At 35.5% G+C, this 20282-nt stretch overlaps 1 protein-coding gene across 2 annotated transcripts in view; it reads right to left on the reverse strand.

Annotated features, from left to right (window-relative positions):
• Positions 1-982: 982 nt before the first annotated feature.
• Positions 983-20282, reverse strand: part of LOC146004330 (uncharacterized) — an 84589-nt gene continuing 65289 nt past the window's right edge. For both annotated transcript variants that reach the window (XM_083143100.1, XM_083143099.1), the window contains exon 4: positions 983-5895. In XM_083143100.1, coding sequence (XP_082999226.1) covers positions 4134-5895 — 1762 coding nt within the window. In that variant the 3' untranslated portion in view covers positions 983-4133. The remainder of the gene's footprint in view (positions 5896-20282) is intronic.

The following is a 20282-nucleotide window of genomic DNA, read 5'->3' on the forward strand; positions in this document are numbered from 1 at the left end:
ATTAGAAAAGTTTGTTTAGAGCCCACTTTATGCTGAGATAGCCTAATTGAGACTGGACAAACAAATCTGAAATGGAGTCTGAACCACTACATCTGTCCCAGGAATCAAACACTGCAGATAGATATGGATAGATTAAAAGACACTATGCCATTGGGTAGGCTAGATACACACACATCTCTAGGACAAAACAAATTTATAGGTTCTTGGCTGTTACATGCTGTAAAATTATTTAGCCACACAACTGAAACTGCTAGAAAAATAGATGAGGTGCAAATGGCAAAAATTTCCATTTTTCTCGCCAAAGCAGGCTTTTTATCAGAAAAAGAAATCCACTTTTTAGAAACTCTCTTCAGAAATGTTACCAAAATCTGAGTTGAAATCAAGAAATCTGGTAATGTATGTATTACATGTAATATGTGTGTCTATGTACACACACACACAGAGCATTTGAAAACTATTACACTGGTCAGAAAACAAATTTGACACAAATAATCATTTCATAGAATTCTACCTTCCAAAGTATATACAAATGATCTAGCATAAACTAGAAATAAGTAGTATCTAAACACAAAAAAAATAACAACATTGTGAAAAATATTTCTTTTGGTTCCCTTCTGAGAGCAGCTTGCAACATTTGTCACAATAATTATGTTGTTATAAATGTAATAAATAGTTACTGAAGAGAAAATTTTCTATAAGTACTAAACGTTAAAAAAGGGCAATGGCTTAAATAAAAAGATCTATGCCAATTGGGGTAAAACTACATAAGTATATGTATCTGTACTCTGCAGTACCACAACCTAAACTTATCCTAGAAGGAGATAGAGGAGCAGACGTGAACTGACAATGTGACAATCCTGCATACAAAAAGAATTACATATATCAATATTCTAGGGTCAAGGATTCCCAACAACAAAAACATATTATTTAGGTTCAAATACAATTTTATTGCACATAGCAATCATCCAAATACAGTATTAACAATTTTATAGATAAAAGTTTGTGATTCACCTGGTAAATGAACTCACTCACTTAATTTGCAGTGCTATCAAGAGCTAGATTACCGACAGTTTACCCTCACAACACAGCGCCAGTAACTTTATCCTGTTGGTAAGTCACAAATCAACAAATTCACTTTTTTCTGAATTTCAGAATAAACTTGACACATCACTGAAAAGAAAAAGAAAATGCCATGTCCGTAAAATGGACAAACTTTTTCTTACTTCCAGCTCCATCATTTCACACAAGCTTGGAAAGATCTGCTTTAACCCTTAAACAACGGCATGTCACCTATAGTTGACAAGATGCTTTTGCATGTAGTATCTGACTTTTGGGACATACTGTGACTCTTGTTTTTGTTCGCATATACATTGTTTTCAGTTCTGCATGAGTCTTGAGGTATGTGATAAACAACCAGTAAGGTTTAATTTCATTTTGGTTATATTTGGGGGGGCAGCCCTCTGGAAATCTTGTTTCACTTCTTTTTTAATTTTATTATAATTATTTTCTCTGTTCTGGGATTTGTAATGGCACTTTTACCAAGGGAACGAACGCACTAAAATAATAATTTTGCACATTTACGTCAAGGCATAATTGCGTGCAGGCCCACTGATTTTCAAATTTCGTAAAAAAAACAAGTTTTTCTTTTTCTTCTTCTACCAGATAACGAAAAATCTGTATTTTATGTCATAGGCTTATAGGCACATCTGTACTGAACAAAATGAGGTTTGTAACTCCAGTGTTCTTAATATTGGTTAAAAAAATTATTTAATGTACGTGCGCCAAATTTCAAATTTCCCGCTCAAAAAAAAAATAGGGTGCTTCACATTGGAAAATATATCCTTCCCCGGAAAGTATCTCAAATATGTTCGTGATTTTTTGTACGATAGTGCAAAACATATCAGGCAATGTGCTGGTACAATTTTGAACATTTACGTCCCGGCATCGCCATGTGGGGACATGCAGATTTTAAAATTTCATAAAAACAAAACAAGTTTTTCTTATTCTTCCTTTTCTACTCAATAACGGAAGATTTTGTTTCATGTTATAGGCTTATAGCCACATCTGTACTGAACAAAACGAGGTATAATTTGTAACTCCAGCGCTCTTAGTTCGTGAGATATAAAATGTTATATAAAAGCATGCGGAAATTTATAATTCCCACTGAAAACGCCTGTCCTTCATGCGTTTACTGGGAAAACATGCTCTGTCGTCTAAGGGTTAAAGACAAATGCTTGATTGATTGATTGATTTAGTTTATTTTACTTCGCGTTTTGTGCCTCTTGGCTAATTTGCGAAGATGGGGATGAGTGATGAAATGCTGAAATTGATGAATGGACATTCACAAACAACCAAGCCCGACCGGGATTCGAACCCGGGACCCTTGGCATCGCAGCGCGATGTGCTAACCACTCGGCCACAGGGTCGAGCCTTAAAGACAAATGCATTTTTCTATGTAGTAAAATGGTGGAAAAAATCTATTTTATTTAGCCTTTCCTTCCTTTCGTCAGTGTAAACAGTGATATCAGTGTTTACCTGACTTGTCATTTGTTTTTTCCCAGTAGTTCCTTTTTCTATCGTTACTGAAAATTCGATAAGTCTGTTTACATTAGATGGTCATAAGTTGGTTATATGCACAGATAATAGACTTGCTTGAAGGGGAAAAAATACTTTCTCATTTATACAGCACAAAAAATTTCATTCCTCCGTGTTGTTTAAATTAAATCTATTCTCTACAGTAGACTATGTAAAGTACTATACGCTATTGTAATATTCATGTAGATTACACATAGACAATGCATGTCGATGTAAACTTATAGTCTACGGCACATCAGTGGTCATTCTCTTCCTGGTCATCGCATCAGCACACAGAGCCACCATCATAATGCACAATTTGGCTCACCTGGGTTCGTTCAAAAGTTCTGAATCATCTGAAATATTCCATATGCTTAGCCCCTTCATAAGACTATCTCTACCCAAATATCAAAAAACACCAGAAGAGGAGTTGTTTTGTCACAACTGTTGAGGTCATACAGGTTGTAAAGGCAAGTTTTCAGTAAAAACCATATATCTTTTTAGAAGGTTTTCTAAAGTTCTGACAAAAGTTAAACAAGTGTGATATACTTCACAAAGAACATGTTAAATAAAAACATCAACATCATTCGCCAAATCTCGTTTCTTCTAGATAGAGCTAGAAGCTATCAGCAAACCCTCGTAAATGTATTATGACTACTTGAATAAGGAAAAATACAGCAAATCAATTTTCAGATTGCATTTTCAAAGATAAGTTTTTCCATTGTAGGGGATTTGTATCACTAATTCTTTCGTGAATTATCGAATTAATTAAAAAATTAGCACTTAAAGCATGATTTTCTCTTGGTACTAAGGGCATTATGGACGAATTCGCTAGTGAGTTTTCAAATGGACTCTTAACTTTTCAGTTTGATTAAATCTCTTTCTGCATTGAGGGCATTCATATGGGCGAATTCCTTCATGAATTCTCAAATGAGTTTTCAAACTTCCACTTCGAGTATATCTCCTTTTGCACTGAGGGCATCCATATGGGCGAATTCCTTTGTGAATTCTCAAATGGGATTTCAAGTTTCCATTTTGAGTAAATGAATTGGGGGCATTCATATGGGTGAATTCCTTCGTGAATTCTCAAATGCTTTCAAGCTTCCACTTTGAGAAAATCCTTCTTTGCACTAAGGGCATTTATATGAGCGAATTCCTTTGTGAATTCTCAAATGGGTTTTCAAGCTTCCACTTTGAGAAAATCTCTTTTTGCACTGAGGGCATTCATATGGGCGAATTCCTTCGTGAATTCTCAAATGGGTTTTCAAACTTCCACTTTGAGAAAATCTCTTCTTGCACTGAGGGCATTCATATGGGCGAATTCCTTCGTGAATTCTCAAATGGGCTTTCAAGTTTCCACTTCGATTAAATCTCTTTTTGCACTGGGGGCATTCATATGGGCGAATTCCTTCGTGAATTCTCAAATGGGTTTTCAAGCTTCCACTTTCAGAAAATCTCTTTTTGCACTGAGGGCATTCACATGGGCGAATTCCTTCGTGAATTCTCAAATGGGTTTTCAAACTTCCACTTTGAGAAAATCTCTTCTTGCACTGAGGGCATTAATATGGGCGAATTTCTTCGTGAATTCTCAAATGGGCTTTCAAGTTTCCACTTCGATTAAATCTCTTTTTGCACTGGGGGCATTCATATGGGCGAATTCCTTCGTGAATTCTCAAATGGGTTTTCAAGCTTCCACTTTGAGAAAATCTCTTTTTGCACTGGGGGCATTCATATGGGCGAATTCCTTGGTGAATTCTCAAATGGGTTTTCAAGCTTCCACTTTGAGAAAATCTCTTTTTGCACTGGGTGCATTCATATGGGCGAATTCCTTGGTGAATTCTCAAATGTACTTTCAAGCTCCAACTTTGGGAAAATCTCTTTTTGCACTGAGAGCATTCATATGGGCGAATTCCTTCGTGAATTCTCAAATGGGTTTTCAAGTTGGCAATATCAGTAAATCTCTTCTTGCACTGAGGGCATTCATATGGGCGAATTCCTTCGTGAATTCTCAAATGGGCTTTCAAGTTTCCACTTCGATTAAATCTCTTTTTGCACTGGGGGCATTCATATGGGCGAATTCCTTCGTGAATTCTCAAATGGGTTTTCAAGCTTCCACTTTGAGAAAATCTCTTTTTGCACTGGGGGCATTCATATGGGCGAATTCCTTGGTGAATTCTCAAATGGGTTTTCAAGCTTCCACTTTGAGAAAATCTCTTTTTGCACTGGGGGCATTCATATGGGCGAAGTCCTTCGTGAATTCTCAAATGTACTTTCAAGCTCCAACTTTGGGAAAATCTCTTTTTGCACTGAGAGCATTCATATGGGCGAATTCCTTCGTGAATTCTCAAATGGGTTTTCAAGCTTCCACTTTGAGAAAATCTCTGTTTGCACTGGGGGCATTCATATGGGCGAATTCCTTGGTGAATTCTCAAATGTACTTTCAAGCTCCAACTTTGGGAAAATCTCTTCTTGCACTGAGGGCATTCATGTGGATGAATTCCTTTGTGAATTCTCAAATGGGCTTTCAAGCTTCCACTTTCGGTAAATCTCTTTTCGCACTGGGGGCATTCATATGGGCGAATTCCTTCATGAATTCTCAAATGGGATTTCAAGCTTCCACTTTGAGAAAATCTCTTTTTGCACTGAGGACATTCATATGGGCGAATTCCTTCGTGAATTCTCAAATGGACTTTCAAGTTGGCAATATCAGTAAATCTCTTCTTGCACTGAGGGCATTCATATGGGCGAATTCTTTCGTGAATTCTCAAATGGACTTTCAAGCTTCCACGTCGAGTAAATCTGTTTTTGCATTGAGGGCATTCATATGGTCGAATTCCTTCATGAATTCTCAAATGGACTTTCAAGTTGCCAGTATTAGTAAATCTCTTCTTGCATTGAGGGCATTCATGTGGACGAATTCCTTTGTGGCTTATTTTTATTAATTTTATGTTTTGGATAACTGTTTTTTTGCATTGGTTTCTTTTCAACAAAATGAATTCATTGTGTGTTTTGATATGGCACATTAAATTTACTTTCTCTGTAAATGACATTCCACAATGAGTACAATTGAAAGGATAAATTCTATCCTTGATTTCAGATTTGATATTAGTATTTCCTTTTCGATTGAGGATATTCCTGTACTTACGTTTACTTAAAGCAACTGATTTATTGAATGATTTTATATTACAACATACTGACATGGTTTCAATGATGTGATGATATTTAATACTTCCACCAGCAATTTCACCAGCACACATGATTCCTGAAGGTTTCCCACAATTTCTGATGAAAGCAGGTAATATTAAATTTCCTTCTTTGTTCCTGAAACAAAAAGTTTCAATATGTTACAAGAAATTATCATCTAACATAGGCTACACTCTTAAATTTATGCTTGCACAAACATGTGTAACAGTATCTACCTACTGGAATATGAAACCACCTACAACAACAGCCACATGTTTATTCTATGTATTACTGCTCCTTGGCAATTTTCTCTTTACTATACAATTCTACAGCAGCTGCACATACTCTGGGTTATTCCCTGACTTTTCTATCATTTATATTCAAACTGAGAAATTATTATAATTCACAAGATAGGGAGGAAATTTTACTGGGATTTTTCATATACAGGGAGTTTAAAATAAAGGGACATTGCATGTCAAAGAGGCCCTGAACCTCAGTATTTAAATGCAATGCTCTAACTTTATGCTATCTTGTGAGTGGACAATCTAAAATTGTCATTTCGTAAAAATTCAAGTATTATCCATAATTAAGTTAAAAGGTAGAAGTTATTTTCCGTACAATTAGACTATACTTTTAAATTTACTACCATATTGTACTGTATCTTACCTGTGACACAAAAAACAATACATTTCTCCTTTATTGTTATGTTTCTTCTCAACTCCACTAAAATAATCAAAGGCCATTTATATTCTCTCTGTCTCAAATACTTTATTTTTCATAATTTGACAATTCAGAGAAATTAAAATAATTACTTAATAAGTGAAAAGGCAGTGTTCCATCTTTCCCAGCTGTGACAATAAATTGTTCACTTGTAGCAACAAATCTAGGAAAGTATTTTAAGGGTAGTTTTGTTTAATCAACAGTACAAGTTTCATATTTCATAGAACAGAAACTGTAAGAAAAATGTTGTTTAACTATCAGAAGACTAGTTAGTTTAACATCAAAAATGTAGTCTGCATGCCTCACCCATGAGAATGGAATGAATGCCCATAAAATATTTGATTCTTAAAAGATACGTCTAAATGAGTTTACAATGAATGTTATTTTTAATAAGCGCCATTAATGAAAAAAAATGCAATTTCCTATTTTATTTATTTATTTTTTGTCTTTCTTGTTAACGTTATAATATTAATATTTCAACTGATACTTTGAGATTTCTAAGTTTCTGTTATTGGAACCCTCTGCCATGAACCATAACTGTAAACTCAATTTTCGATGCATCAATGCTTGTATCTTATATATGCAAGTGCATAAGTGGGTCAACAGCAGACAAGAAGAAGAAGTAGTGGTTCATTAAAAAGTTATCCGATTTTGTTACGTTTTTTTTAGACCGGATACAGACTACGGGAACATTATAAAGTAAAAGCGAGTGCAACGTGAAGGCTAAGTGAAAGAACTAGTAGTGTTACTCTGCCGAAATTATTAGTATTTTACAGAGGAATTTTAAAACTGACATGCTCTTCTTCAAAGCAAAAAATGCACATTTACAAAGGAGAAACAGTGCATCACCTCTTACCGAACAGTACTTTCACCTCTTGAATCTTAATAGTGTGACACTGTTGTCAGGTAGTGTACTGAACTCTTGAATCACCAAATAGCAAATAGCACAGACAGTAACAAATGGTAACAAATAGTGTCTTCTGCATTTTGTAAAATTACATATTTTGTGAACAAAGTTGGAAAAAAATCATGAGGGACTGCAGAAATTGCTACCAGCTAAAAGCACAACTGCAAAAAATTAAGACTGAACTTGATTGAAAAAATATAATCATTGAACTCTTGAAAACTGATTTACAAACAATGGCACCCAAAGAAAATCAGAATATTTATGCGAGCTATAGGAAAAACTACAAAGGGACATGGAGTGAAATTACGAGATATGGCACAAAATGTAGTTCACATCCACAAGGAGGTCTATCACAAATAGCTTCCATAAAGAAAAGCTTCACACCCAACCCGACAGTAACTCACCAGAATTCCTTTGCTATACACTACAACCCCGTGATAGCAGAAGATGATATACAACCAACAAAGGCCAATATAAATCTTAGTCCACACAACAATATGTGTAGGGCCGAAAGCAAGTAATGTCACTCAAGCTACAAGTACCAAATCCGATGAGAACATTAATTATACCAAAAAACATAGTTGTGGCCTCGGGGAAAGCAGCACTAAAAAGATAAGTATACCACAAAACCAAGCCAAAAAGGGAAAATGAGATATAGTCACCAAAAATTCACATATATGGTGACAGTTAATGTCACGGACTAGCTCCAATTTTGTCAAAAAAGATGAACATAGAAGTTTGTGGCACTATCAAACCAGGTGCTACATCAGAAAATGTACTAGAAGGTGTTGAAAAAGAGTGTACAATATTAGGACATAATGATCAAGTAATAATAATAATCACTGGCACCAATGATGTATCAAAAAATCAAGGTTCCTAAGTAATTAGATCACTACAAAACAACCTAAAAAAATTATTGCTACCAATGTTGTTGTAGCCACTATCCCACACAGGTATGATGTGATGGAAAATTCCTGTGTGAACAAAGAAGTACAAACTGTAAATAGTAGAATAACAAAATTGTGTAAAGCATTTGCAAATGTAACAGTTCTTGAAGTCCACACTATTGCCAGAGACATGTCTACCAGACAACGACTTCATCTTAGCAAAAAGCGTAAGGAATACTTAAGTGATAGAATAATAGAAACTGTAAACCAGAAAAATGATAAATGCAGTGAACCTATTGCACTTGGAAATTTGACCTACATACTATCAGATCAAATGATAAGGGCGAGAGAGGAATGTCAGGGGAATATAATGAAGCTGATAAAAACAAAATGAGTAAAAATGGGAAAGGGGTATACAAGCAGTGATCGTCTACACGAAATGTACGATTTCAGAGTAGATTCAGTGGGGATCTTATATGGTAAATACTTCTGATAAAATTACCAAGGTCAGTGATACTACAGCAATGATCGGCATAAATTTAAGCCATGAAAAATGTAAAAATCAAATCCAAATCCAACACTTACTCATCATCTATAGACAGTACTAAAACACCCAAATTCAAATTGCAAATAATGTAGATAGTCAAATCAAATTCGAAAAATACAGTGACTCAAAAAAGTATTCAACTCACCACAGGCTTCAGACGGAAACATGTACACTTCGCAACATCTTATTTGACCGCCCTGAAAAATTTCAAAGTCCGGAATTTGTAAATTTGGCAGCATAGCGCTTCAGAGCCAACTTAGAGTAGCCAACTTTGCAACATTTCCTCTTCCTGAATGAAAACGCTCGTGATGTTTTTTTCATTCTTTCACATTCCAAAAAGTAAAGATACCCTAAAGCAGTAATAAAATATATGAGTACACAAAAAAAATGTTAAGTAGAAATACGAATGTTGAAAATATTTCAAGATTCTTCGTTCTGAATTTGAAAATAGCAAAATGTATGTGCATTGTGAAACACTGAACAGGTTCTCAACCACCTGGAAAGAATTGCGGGCACATTTGAATGCAAGAAAGCAAATTTATGATGATTTTATGCGAAATGTTTAGTAAAGATACCTTGAACAACACCAAACGATTCTGCAAAGTGTTTCTTTTCCTTCGTTCTTGGCGAAAAATGGTTTGAAACTCCGGCACAATGTTGCTTCAACTGAGATTAACGTGTTTTACTGATCTTTCTGTTAGCAATCTCCTGGAGTAGTTGGTTAGATAACAGCACTTTCGTTTTTTTACTGTTTTCGTCAAGATCGAAACATTGTTGGTTCTAATCCCACCCTTTCCTAATTTTTTTGTTCCTACCGAGTACGAAGTGTTCTAATAACGTAATATAATATTATATGATATTACTGTAAATATTTATGCGATGCATGCTCAGTGGCGTCGATTGGATTTCAAAACTGATGGGGTAAGTTGGGGAAGGGGGGAGGGCAAGGACAGTTTCTTTCCCTTGGTAGGTAATGTTTAGCATAGTGCTGGGTCATCTGCCCCTCCACACTCCATAATCGTCGCCACTGTGCATGCCTCAAGTAATGCTTCTACTAATGTTTTTAATCTTTCAGTGATTGGCAGGATTTTAGGAAATATTTTTCCTTTCATTCAGCTGTTATAAGTTAAAACATATTAAGAACTTACATGTCAACTTTCTGCATCCGGAAATGCTGGACATAAATCGCATAAATATCAACGGAAATATCCAAGAAACTAAGATAAGCATTCTCGTCCAAAGCCGTTTACTTCCCGGAAAAAGATTTTGCAAAGAAGTAGGTTTGAACCCATGACCTTCCATTCCATAACCAAATGATCACCCTACACCACACGGTTCACGTTATTTTATGCACTCGGTTCGGATCCCACTTTAAACTGTAGGTCCAGTCCCGACTAGCCTTACTATGCATAAAGTTGACTTAAAACACCAAATCAACCAATTCATCTCCTTTCAGAGTAGGCCTTCTATGATACTGTAGTCGGCCAGCATCCGAAAATACAGTTCTGCTTCGCGTATACCAGAGTGTAATTGCATTTAATATTGTGACTAATTTTACTTTAAAACTACAGACTAAAGCGATAATAGTGTCCAGAAAAAGAACCTCAAAGTAGATCTTCACACAAAGTATTTTAATCCATTGCCAAACATTTCAGTTAAGAATAATATTATGCTTTTCCATTGACCGTATTTTCGATTCATGGTGAATTTGCTAAAAGGACCATGTCAAGAAATCTAAATATGTAAGTTTTACTAGTAAATGCATTTAAAATGCACGAAACAACAGGGGAGGAGAAAAATAAACCTCAAAAATAAGTAAAAATGTAACAAAAACTGTTAAAAATACTGACAAATAAACTAAAAGTCAAAAAAGGCCGAAAAATGCAAAAAAAAAAAAAAAAATGTAAAGTAGAAAGTGTTTTCCGGCTCTAACTGAAGGGAAACGGACATGATATCAGGTTTGGCATTGTTTTTAAGGGTCAGAAAAAAAGTTGATTTTTCATCAACGTCCGGACCCTAATTAGTAATTATGACCATTGAAAAAGTTGGAGGTAGCTTACTTAAAATTTTCTTGCTGAGGGATCATACGTCCCATATCTCCACTTCATAATAAAGAAAAACATCAAGTTCATATTTCGAAAATGACTTGCAGTTTTCCACCACGAAAATATGTTTTTCATAGTTTGAAGTTCGTTAGTATTATCTTTCAAGGTTTCCATTGTATTAAATTCACACATATTTTGTATTTCATACGTTCCTCTCTTTTCATACAGTCTTTGAAAAAAAGCTGAAGTTTCTTGTCAAACGGGGTCTGGTTCAAATGACTCCTTTTGGCTCTCCTGTTCCTACTTTAAACAAACACCAAAATACTTCATAACTAAATGATTGCTTGTTCAAAACAAGGAATTTTTACACAATTTACATAATATGACAAAATGCCAATAGACATGTTCATCATTTTTCCCTTTCAGCATTTCTCGATTTTATCTGAATTCGTTTCCTCATGAAAATTGCCATGAGGAAATTATAGATATGACATTATGTGTGAATTGGTTTCTTCAAACTGGTAGCAAATTTTAACATGAGCTACCTGGAGAAGAGGTTACGTGCTTGATTCGTACGAGGGAGGTCGTAGTTTCGATTCTCCACCTAGGCAGAATTTTTTTCAGGAGTATATCGTTGGGTGTAAAGTTTATCCACCATGCTAAGAAGTTAACATTGGTCTCTGTATTTCACGAGAGGAAAGGAAATATTAAGAGAAAGTTATTTCGATGATAGGAGGAAGTCACATGCCACGTGAAATGCGCACAATCAAGTTACATAGAGCTAAGTCTGTAATGGTGGTATCGAACATTGCAAAGTTAGCGTGGAAAGTTTGTTATATCTGATACTCGTACTTTCTGTTCAAAGAAGACAAACATTTTAGATACAAAGCAGTGAGGAATTAACGATCATTATGAGGTTTTGAATTTTTTATTTGTCACTCACTATATAAATATTTATTAGTAGTTTCTATCGAATCGGCCTTCGTCGCAATAACAATTTATTTATGTTAATTAGCGATTTACTATTATTTTTAGACGCATGGTAAGATGGTGGTGAGGGGATTGACAATAGTCATTACGAAGGAACGGACATAAAATTACCAATCTTAGCAATTTGAACTCATTAAACGCTCTCCTTCATTACAATACTGCACTACTTCACTACTTAACATAACTGTATATCTTTTTTTAGTATATCGAAATCAAATAATCAATAATTTAGGTGTCAGTGAAGAACAAAAATACATAACTTAAATAACATTACATTTTGCATCCTGAATACATATATGTGATTTATGAATTAATCATGATGTGTGTGTCAACACAACATATGAACAATAACTAAAAAGAAAAGTTTTAACTTTAAATCCTGGAAATCTCCAACTTCAAAGGGGAAATATGGGCAGAAGGGACGTCCCTCAAGTGTGCATCTAATTCATTTTTTTAAAAATATTCTAATATCAACGGTATCTGTTCAGCAAACAAAGAAAAAAAAGAAAGAGGAGAGGGTGGGATTTGAACCCGCGACCTTTCACGCTTGATGAAAAATAAGGATAGCAGCACCTAACCAACTGCTCTACGTTAACTTAATGACATTATACCCTTAAAAACATGTTGACGTATATGAAGACTCCCACCTTCCTGTGTTTCAAGCACATTTTCTCGTAAAATATATGTTTTTGAGAACTGTTCGATATTATGCAAGGTATTGTAAATACAATGTCGCATAAACTCCTCACAAATTTGCTTCTTTCTGCATAAACTTGATGGCAATTTCCACCAGGTGGAGAAAAACAATACAGTGTTTCAACCCCCCAAATTTCAAGTCGAGCAAGCAGAATCGTAAATATCCTTCAAGGTTCTTTTTCCACTTTATTATTTCTGTTTGATTGCGTATTATAATAGCGGTTTATAGTTTCTAAGTTCATGGAAAGTGTTAAATTGAAAACCTATCACCGCAGCGTTTTTCGTCTAGTGGAAGGACCTACCCAAAGTTGGCTACTCTCACCTGGAGCTGAAGTGCAATGTTGCTAAGTTTACGATTTCAGGACTTAGAATTCTGTCGGAGCGGTCAAATAGGATCTTGTGAAGTGTACAACAAGCAGAAAAGGAACGAAAATGGAAGTACATGTGTACAGAAGTTTAGTGCATGCTATTGAGGTACAAACTACACAGAAAAGAAATGCATTTAGTAGATGACAGAATCAGTACAGAAAAACAAAAGACAAGATGCGTAATTGGAGCTCAAAAGAGTATTCAACTGTAATACTTGCGGCATACAATATTTGGTGTGTGTGACATCCTTAATACCTGCTTGGACCCCCCTTCCCTCTTGATGATTTCCTGCAACCATTGTGGGACTAATTTCGCCAAGGTATCTGTTGTTTGTTGGGTAATCTCCCTCATTCATCCAACAAAATGCACTTGAGGTCGTTTTTGTTGAGAATGTGGTGTTCTTGGATTCTTTCTTGGAAAATATGCCATACATTCTCGTTAGGATTAATGTCTTGCGATTGGGGAGCTGTTTGCATCCAGTGTGGGAAGTTGTACAATAACCAGAGCTTGGTGTTGAGGGCTGAAAGTTTCGGGTCATTGTCCAGGGTGAACATGTAGCTACCAGTAAGCCCGATAATCTTCACTGAGTTGGATAGGTGTGACTTCAAAATGTTGATGTAACGTGTGTGGTCCACTGTACCATCAATGAATTACAAATTACCAACATGATTGGCACTCTTACAGTCCCACACTATTATCCTTCCCCCACCGTATTTTGTGAGATTTTTCTCATCTAGTTCACAGATCTTATATAGCGAAGCAATCATGCACCCATGTGACGCCCCTAGGCTTAAATTTCATTGCAATTACATAACATTACAAGAAAGAATTACAAATGGGTTAATGGGCATCTGATGGGCGCATGATTGAGCTCCGATTACGCATCTTGTCTTTTGTTTTTCTGTACTGATTCTGTCATCTACTAAATGCTTTTCTTTTCTGTGTAGTTTGTACCTCAATAGTATGCACTAAACTTCTGTACACATGTACTTCCATTTTCGTTCCTTTTCTGCTTGTTGTACATGTTTCCGTCTGAAGCCTGTGGTGAGTTGAATACTTTTTTGAATCACTGTATCCACCAAAATCTCTCAAACCTCTGCACCTATCACACTGAAAACCAAGGAAACAAATTTTAAGAAAACACATTCAGGCTCTAACCACAGACATAAAAATATGCAAAATCAAATGACTAGAGTGCATGTCAAATCTCCTGCATATGGCGATAGCCAATAGCAGCGCACTGCAGCGGTGCCATGTCGAAATCTCACACGGAAAAGAGACAGCGTGGTTGAGTTAAATGCCTTGTCACAGAGAGCACAGAACATTAGATAATATAACATATATTAAACTTAATGGGAGAAAAGAACATACATGCTTATGCCAGAGAAACTGCCAGAGAGGGGCTCCTCGTCACTCCAACAACTGCCGTCGTTGTCCTCATCGTCACTGACCACACTACATTCGCCCTGTGTGTCGTTCTTCAAATTTATTATAATTGGGTCCAAAATTTCATCCCGATGTATCTCCCTTACAAAATCGTTTTCCTGTAATTGTTGTGCATGTTTAACACAAGCGGCCCATTGTTCTTGTGTTACACTGTCAAGTTCTTTGTTAACAACACATTTTAATGTGTGGTTCTGTTTTACCCATGTCTCGTCAAGTTAAAAGATTGGTCTCGAATCACCAGACACTCGAATTTCATGCATTGTACGAAGGAATTTTACCCTTGACTTAACAATGTCACTTCTCTCCATCAGAAATTTACGACCGTCGATGGTTTTCCTGTACTTGAAGCCTAATTGTTTCAATATTCTCAAGGTGGAAGTTGTAGTGCCTTTGAAAGATATTTTATCCCATAAAGAGTACGTTATCTTTTTGGCAGCAGGAAATTCGCCACAATCGTAAAATTCAAAGACTGTTCTACGAACTACATCTTTCAAAGTCATTTAAGTTTGTCGTTCTTTTCAGTACGTTAATGTGCTTTCTAGGTGATTGAAACATTCAAGCTGGCCCCAATCCACATTGTTTTGCCCCCGAACATATCCGAGAAACGATAGCTTGATTTATACCACACGCTTGAGCTGTTTGAGCCTGGCACTTCTTACGTTATACAAATACGTTTATAGTAACATTGCTTCTACAGAGGGAACGGTAAAAGCTAATTTTTTTACCTATATTTGCATTGTTTTTTAAAAAATATAGCACTGACGAAAGAAGGAACAAAGCTAATATCCATGGTCTAGAGCAGAGGTTACCAAAGTTTTTCATTACACGGCGCCTATCTAATACTTGCTTTGATTGATTGAATTGATGCTATAAGTTTACTTCATGCACAGTAAGGCTAATCGGGACTGGACCTACAGTTTAAAGTGGGATCCGAACCACTATGTGCCTCCACCAGGAATCGAACCCGGGACCCCTTCATTACAAGGTGACAACACTACCACTGCGCCATAAGGGAGGCCTCAACTTTCCTTTTGACGTGATAAAAACAGAGGTGATTCACAACTTAATATCAGACCACACAGCACAACTCATCTAAGTAAAGTTGCCCATAAACCATAATATAACAAAAATTTATGCAATAGAATGTAGAAATATGAATGAAGAAAATATCAAGTATCTATCTTATCTTCTAAAAAAAGAAGATTGGACAGAAGTGTACCACTCAGACGCTACGAAAAAATTTGGGAAAATCTTATACACTCATATTCTACCTAAATATTGTATGTCCCATTAAAAAGATATACGTATATATATTTAAATAAAAAAAGCAAAGATTGGGTTACAAACAAAATCGTGCAGAAAAAATGAACTGAAAAGCATCCACAACAAATTCATAGCTACCAAAGAGAAAATTTATAATGATATGTATAAAAGTAAGAAAAAAGAATATATATATATATATATATATATATATATATATATATATATATATATAATTTATTTATTTATTTGCTTTATTTTACTTTGCTTTTTGTGCCACTTTTGGCTAATTTGCGAAGATGGAGATGAGTGGTGACATGATGAATGGACACCCACAAACATCCATGCCCAGGCTGGGATTCGAACCCGGGACCCCTAGCATCATTGTGTGATGTGCTAATTAATTAAATCTGAGAAAGCTCACCATTTATCACAAAAAATGAAAAGTAATAGCAATAAGTCTAAAATCATATGGGATATACTGTACAAGCGAAGAGGGAAAGATAACAAAAAAGCTAAAGAAAATATCTCACTAGCTAGAAATGGTACCGATGTAAAAGACCCACAAACTATAGCAACAATATTCAATAACACTCTTCTGAATGATAACCCAAACACTAGATTGTAAACGGAATAAGCTAAAAATTTGGGCCAATCCACAATTAGCATTCAAAACTCTATCATTCTAGATGAAATAAGTATTATCGACCTAGAAAAAACTATAAATTCCCTAAATAACAAGAAATCATGCGACATTGATGGTTGGTCTAACTAACTAATAAAAAAGTGTACACACTCTCTACTTCTGCCTCTGCAATTTGCTATAAATTCATCAAAAAGGAATGGCATATTCCCAAAGATCTTAAAAAAGTGTGTCATAAAAACAATATACAAAAAAGGGCCTAAAACAGACACCTTAAATTGCAGACCAATAGCATTACGCCACCGTTCTCGAAAGTACTAGAAAAAATAATCTGTCATAAAATTCATGATTTTTGCTCCAAATTTAGTATTATAAATCAGTATCAACATTTTTTTAAAAAAGACAAATCAACAAATTCAGCAACTGTACAATTTATAAAAATAATTACAAATAATTATAATGATATTCCAAGCACGGTTTTTCTAGATCTGTCTAAAGCATTTAACTCTCTCAACCAGAACACACTTAGGCATAAACTGCATAGTCTAGGCATTCGAGGTGGCACATTTAACCTAATTAAGTCATTTCTTTCAGAACGAATACAATCCACTCAAATTGAGCACATAAATAATACATCTATCAAACCTTTTACTTCAGTTTTAAATAATCAAAGGTAGGTGTCCCTCAGGATCTATACTTGGTCCATTATTATTCATCCTTTACATCAATGACATACCGAAGAACAACATGACTCAAACTATCACCTATGCAGATGACACTAACATAATATGTAGGGCAAAAACAAAAGAACAATTAGAAATCCAAACTTGCATCTCGATTAATCAAATAACCAAGTACTTAAACGCTAATAGCCTAAATGTGAACCATCAAAAAACAAATTTCATGATTTTTAACCCTGGCAACAAGAAGAACTTTGATAGATAACTTGACGGTCTACTTAGATGAAAATGAAATAGAATATGTTAACCAGGTAAAATTTCTAGGATTGATCATCGATGATAAACTAAATTGGGTATGTCATACTGACTATATCTCTGATAAACTCACCAAAAACCTATGCCTGTTGAAAATTCATTCGCAGTATCATATCAAGGAAATCATCATGAATCCATATTATGAGTATTATCCTCACTTAGAGTACTGTATTACAGCTTGGGAAGGAGCAGCTCACGTACATACAAAAAGAGTATTTACACTACAGAAAAGGCCTGCTAGACTTATATGCAAAATACCATCCAGATCCACATGCAGAATTGCCTTTTGTGAAAACAAAATTTTGACTTTATATTCACTGTATGTTTATAAATTTATTATTTTCATACTAAATGATGAGACACAAGTTAGAAGTCAACACATCCATGGACATAACACAAGACAAAGAAAAAACTTTAATGTCCAGACAAACAGACTAAGTCTGACAGACAGAGTTTTACACCACATTCTGCAGGTGTAAAATTTTACAACAAACTTCCTTCCTGGCTAAAAAATATCACTCACTTTAAGAAAAAAATGCAGTTAATGAAGCAATATCTCGCAGAAAGAGCATTGTATGACATAAATGAATTTTAAAGTAGATTGGGCACAACTGTCAATTATGTATTTGGTCTAGGAATTAATTTGTGCGGTTGTTACGCACACATTGAAGCTGTAGTTCAAACACAAAATACATAAATACCTTAAGAAAAATATTGTCCATCGCGAGCCACCACTTTCGCCCATCTGTCAGGCAAGTTACGGATTCCGTGGCGAAAGAAGTCCTCATCCTTTGAAGCGATCCAATCACAGACACATTTTTCGATATCTTCTGAAGAAGTGAACCGCTGTCCAATCAAATCGTTATTCATGCAATAGAACAAGTAGTAGTCCGAAGGGGCAACGTCTGGTGAATACGGTGGGTGGGGTAAAACTTCCCATCCGACATTTTCTAAATAGGTTTTGACCGGTTTCGCGACATGTGGGCGAGCGTTATCATGCTGAAAAATAAGTTTATCATGTCTGTTCTCCCATTCTGGTCGTTTCCTGGCCAGAGCTTGCTTCAAACACATTAATTGTCGTCGATAACGTTCTCCATTAATAGTTTCACCCGGTTGCAGCAGCTCATAGTACACCACACCTTTCATATCCCACCATATGAACAGCATAACCTTTGCACAGTGAATATCTCGTTTCGGTTGTGATGGACCTGGTTCACCTGGCTTCACCCAGGCCTTTTTTCATTTTGGGTTCTCGTAATGGATCCACTTCTCATTGCCAGTAACAACGCGATGCAAAAACCCCTTTCTTTTCTGTCTTTGAAGCAGCAATTCGCAAATGGTTTTTCATCTTTCAACGTCTCTGTCTTTCTATTCATGTGGAACCCAATGTGACATCTTTTGAATCATTCCCATAGCTTTGAGGCGTTTGTAAACTGTTGTTTGATCAACGCCTAATGCTTTGCAAGTTCTTCCTGCGTTTGACACGAATCCTGATCAAGCAATGCTCTCAATTCTTTGTCTTCAAATTTTTTTGGCTGTCCAGGTCGCTCTTGGTCTTCCAGGCCGAAATCACCACTTCTAAACCGTGCAAACCACTTCTGACACGTTCGCTCAGCTAGCACATGGTCACCATACACTTCCACCAAAATACGATGACTTTCGGTAGCACTTTTCTGCATGTTAAAGTAATGAAGCAGAACACCCCGCAAAAACACTTTATCTGGCATGAACTGCGCCATGTTCAGTTGACTACAAAATGCTGTTGTTGACGCATCAATCAACTGCCCTATACTACGAACGATGCACGCTGACAGGAGTTTTCAACGCATGTGTGGATACACAGAACTGTGGGACGATATGCTCGTTATGCCATCTCTTGTCCAGGTGCACAAATTAATTCCTAGACCAAATATTTAAAAAAAAATCTAGTAATCTCATAGAGCTTAGTGTTTATAAATACTATCACATAAATTTAAGGAATAATGTATCCAACTTAAGAAAAAAAAATCATGCATACACTATATATTTTTATTATGGGCATACCTGTTTATCATTGTTTTTAATACTGTAAACGTTCAATTTATGTAAATTTGTGTATCACATATGTGCGTTATGTGAACATCTTTGATGATTTTATACTTAAATATCTCTTATACTATATCTTATCTATATTTACATGTACCTGATGATATCCATACCTATGGAAAAAGGGGTCGACAAATAAATAAAGATCATTATTATGACTTCTGTTTTCCATGACGAGCAAACAAGCTAAACCTTCCACACATGAGAGATTTTGGCAAGGTGAATTTGCAGCTTGTTCGATGCTCAAATGGCAACACATAGCATTCTGCTGGGTGCTAAAAACACATAAACATGCTTCTCGGGACTGATTATTATGAAAGTGAACAATGGAATCGTACAAAACAAAGTGTCCTATTTCCTTACATTATCAGTGGGACTTATCCTTCCATACAAACATTCACAGTATATACAAGTATTGTGAAAGTGATAACACATTGTTACCATTATTGCTGGCGAAAACGGAAAAAAAAAAAAAAAAAAAAAAAAAAAAAAAAAAAAAAATTAAGTTTGTGTAAGAGGAATTGACTGCATTGTACCTGCATCTGATTTAGCTAATCTGATATTAAAACAGAAACACACTATTGGTAAGAACTTCTGAAAGTTTCCATGTGAGGGAGATCCAGAAAGTGAATTCACATGGCATCCATACGTGGCACTAGTGATCGGAGCCTGATGCACATATACGTATATGCATATATATATATACATGATGTGAATCTGTGCACCTCTTTCTTCTCAACTGAAAATGCGGTAACCCCACAAAATATCAAACTATTTATTTTCGTGTGGTAAGTGTTTTCTGTCTCCATCATTTGGCACAAAAGGTGAAGTAAAATAAAGCAAATCAATCAACCTTACAATACATAAAATATTATTGTTTGGTTCAAGAATAATTAAGACTTTCAACTCACAGTTATTCTCATTAGATGTTATAT

Source organism: Lepisma saccharinum, chromosome 21 (genome assembly GCF_977018435.1).
Source record: "Lepisma saccharinum chromosome 21, izLepSacc3.1, whole genome shotgun sequence".
Lineage (NCBI taxonomy): Eukaryota > Metazoa > Arthropoda > Insecta > Zygentoma > Lepismatidae > Lepisma > Lepisma saccharinum.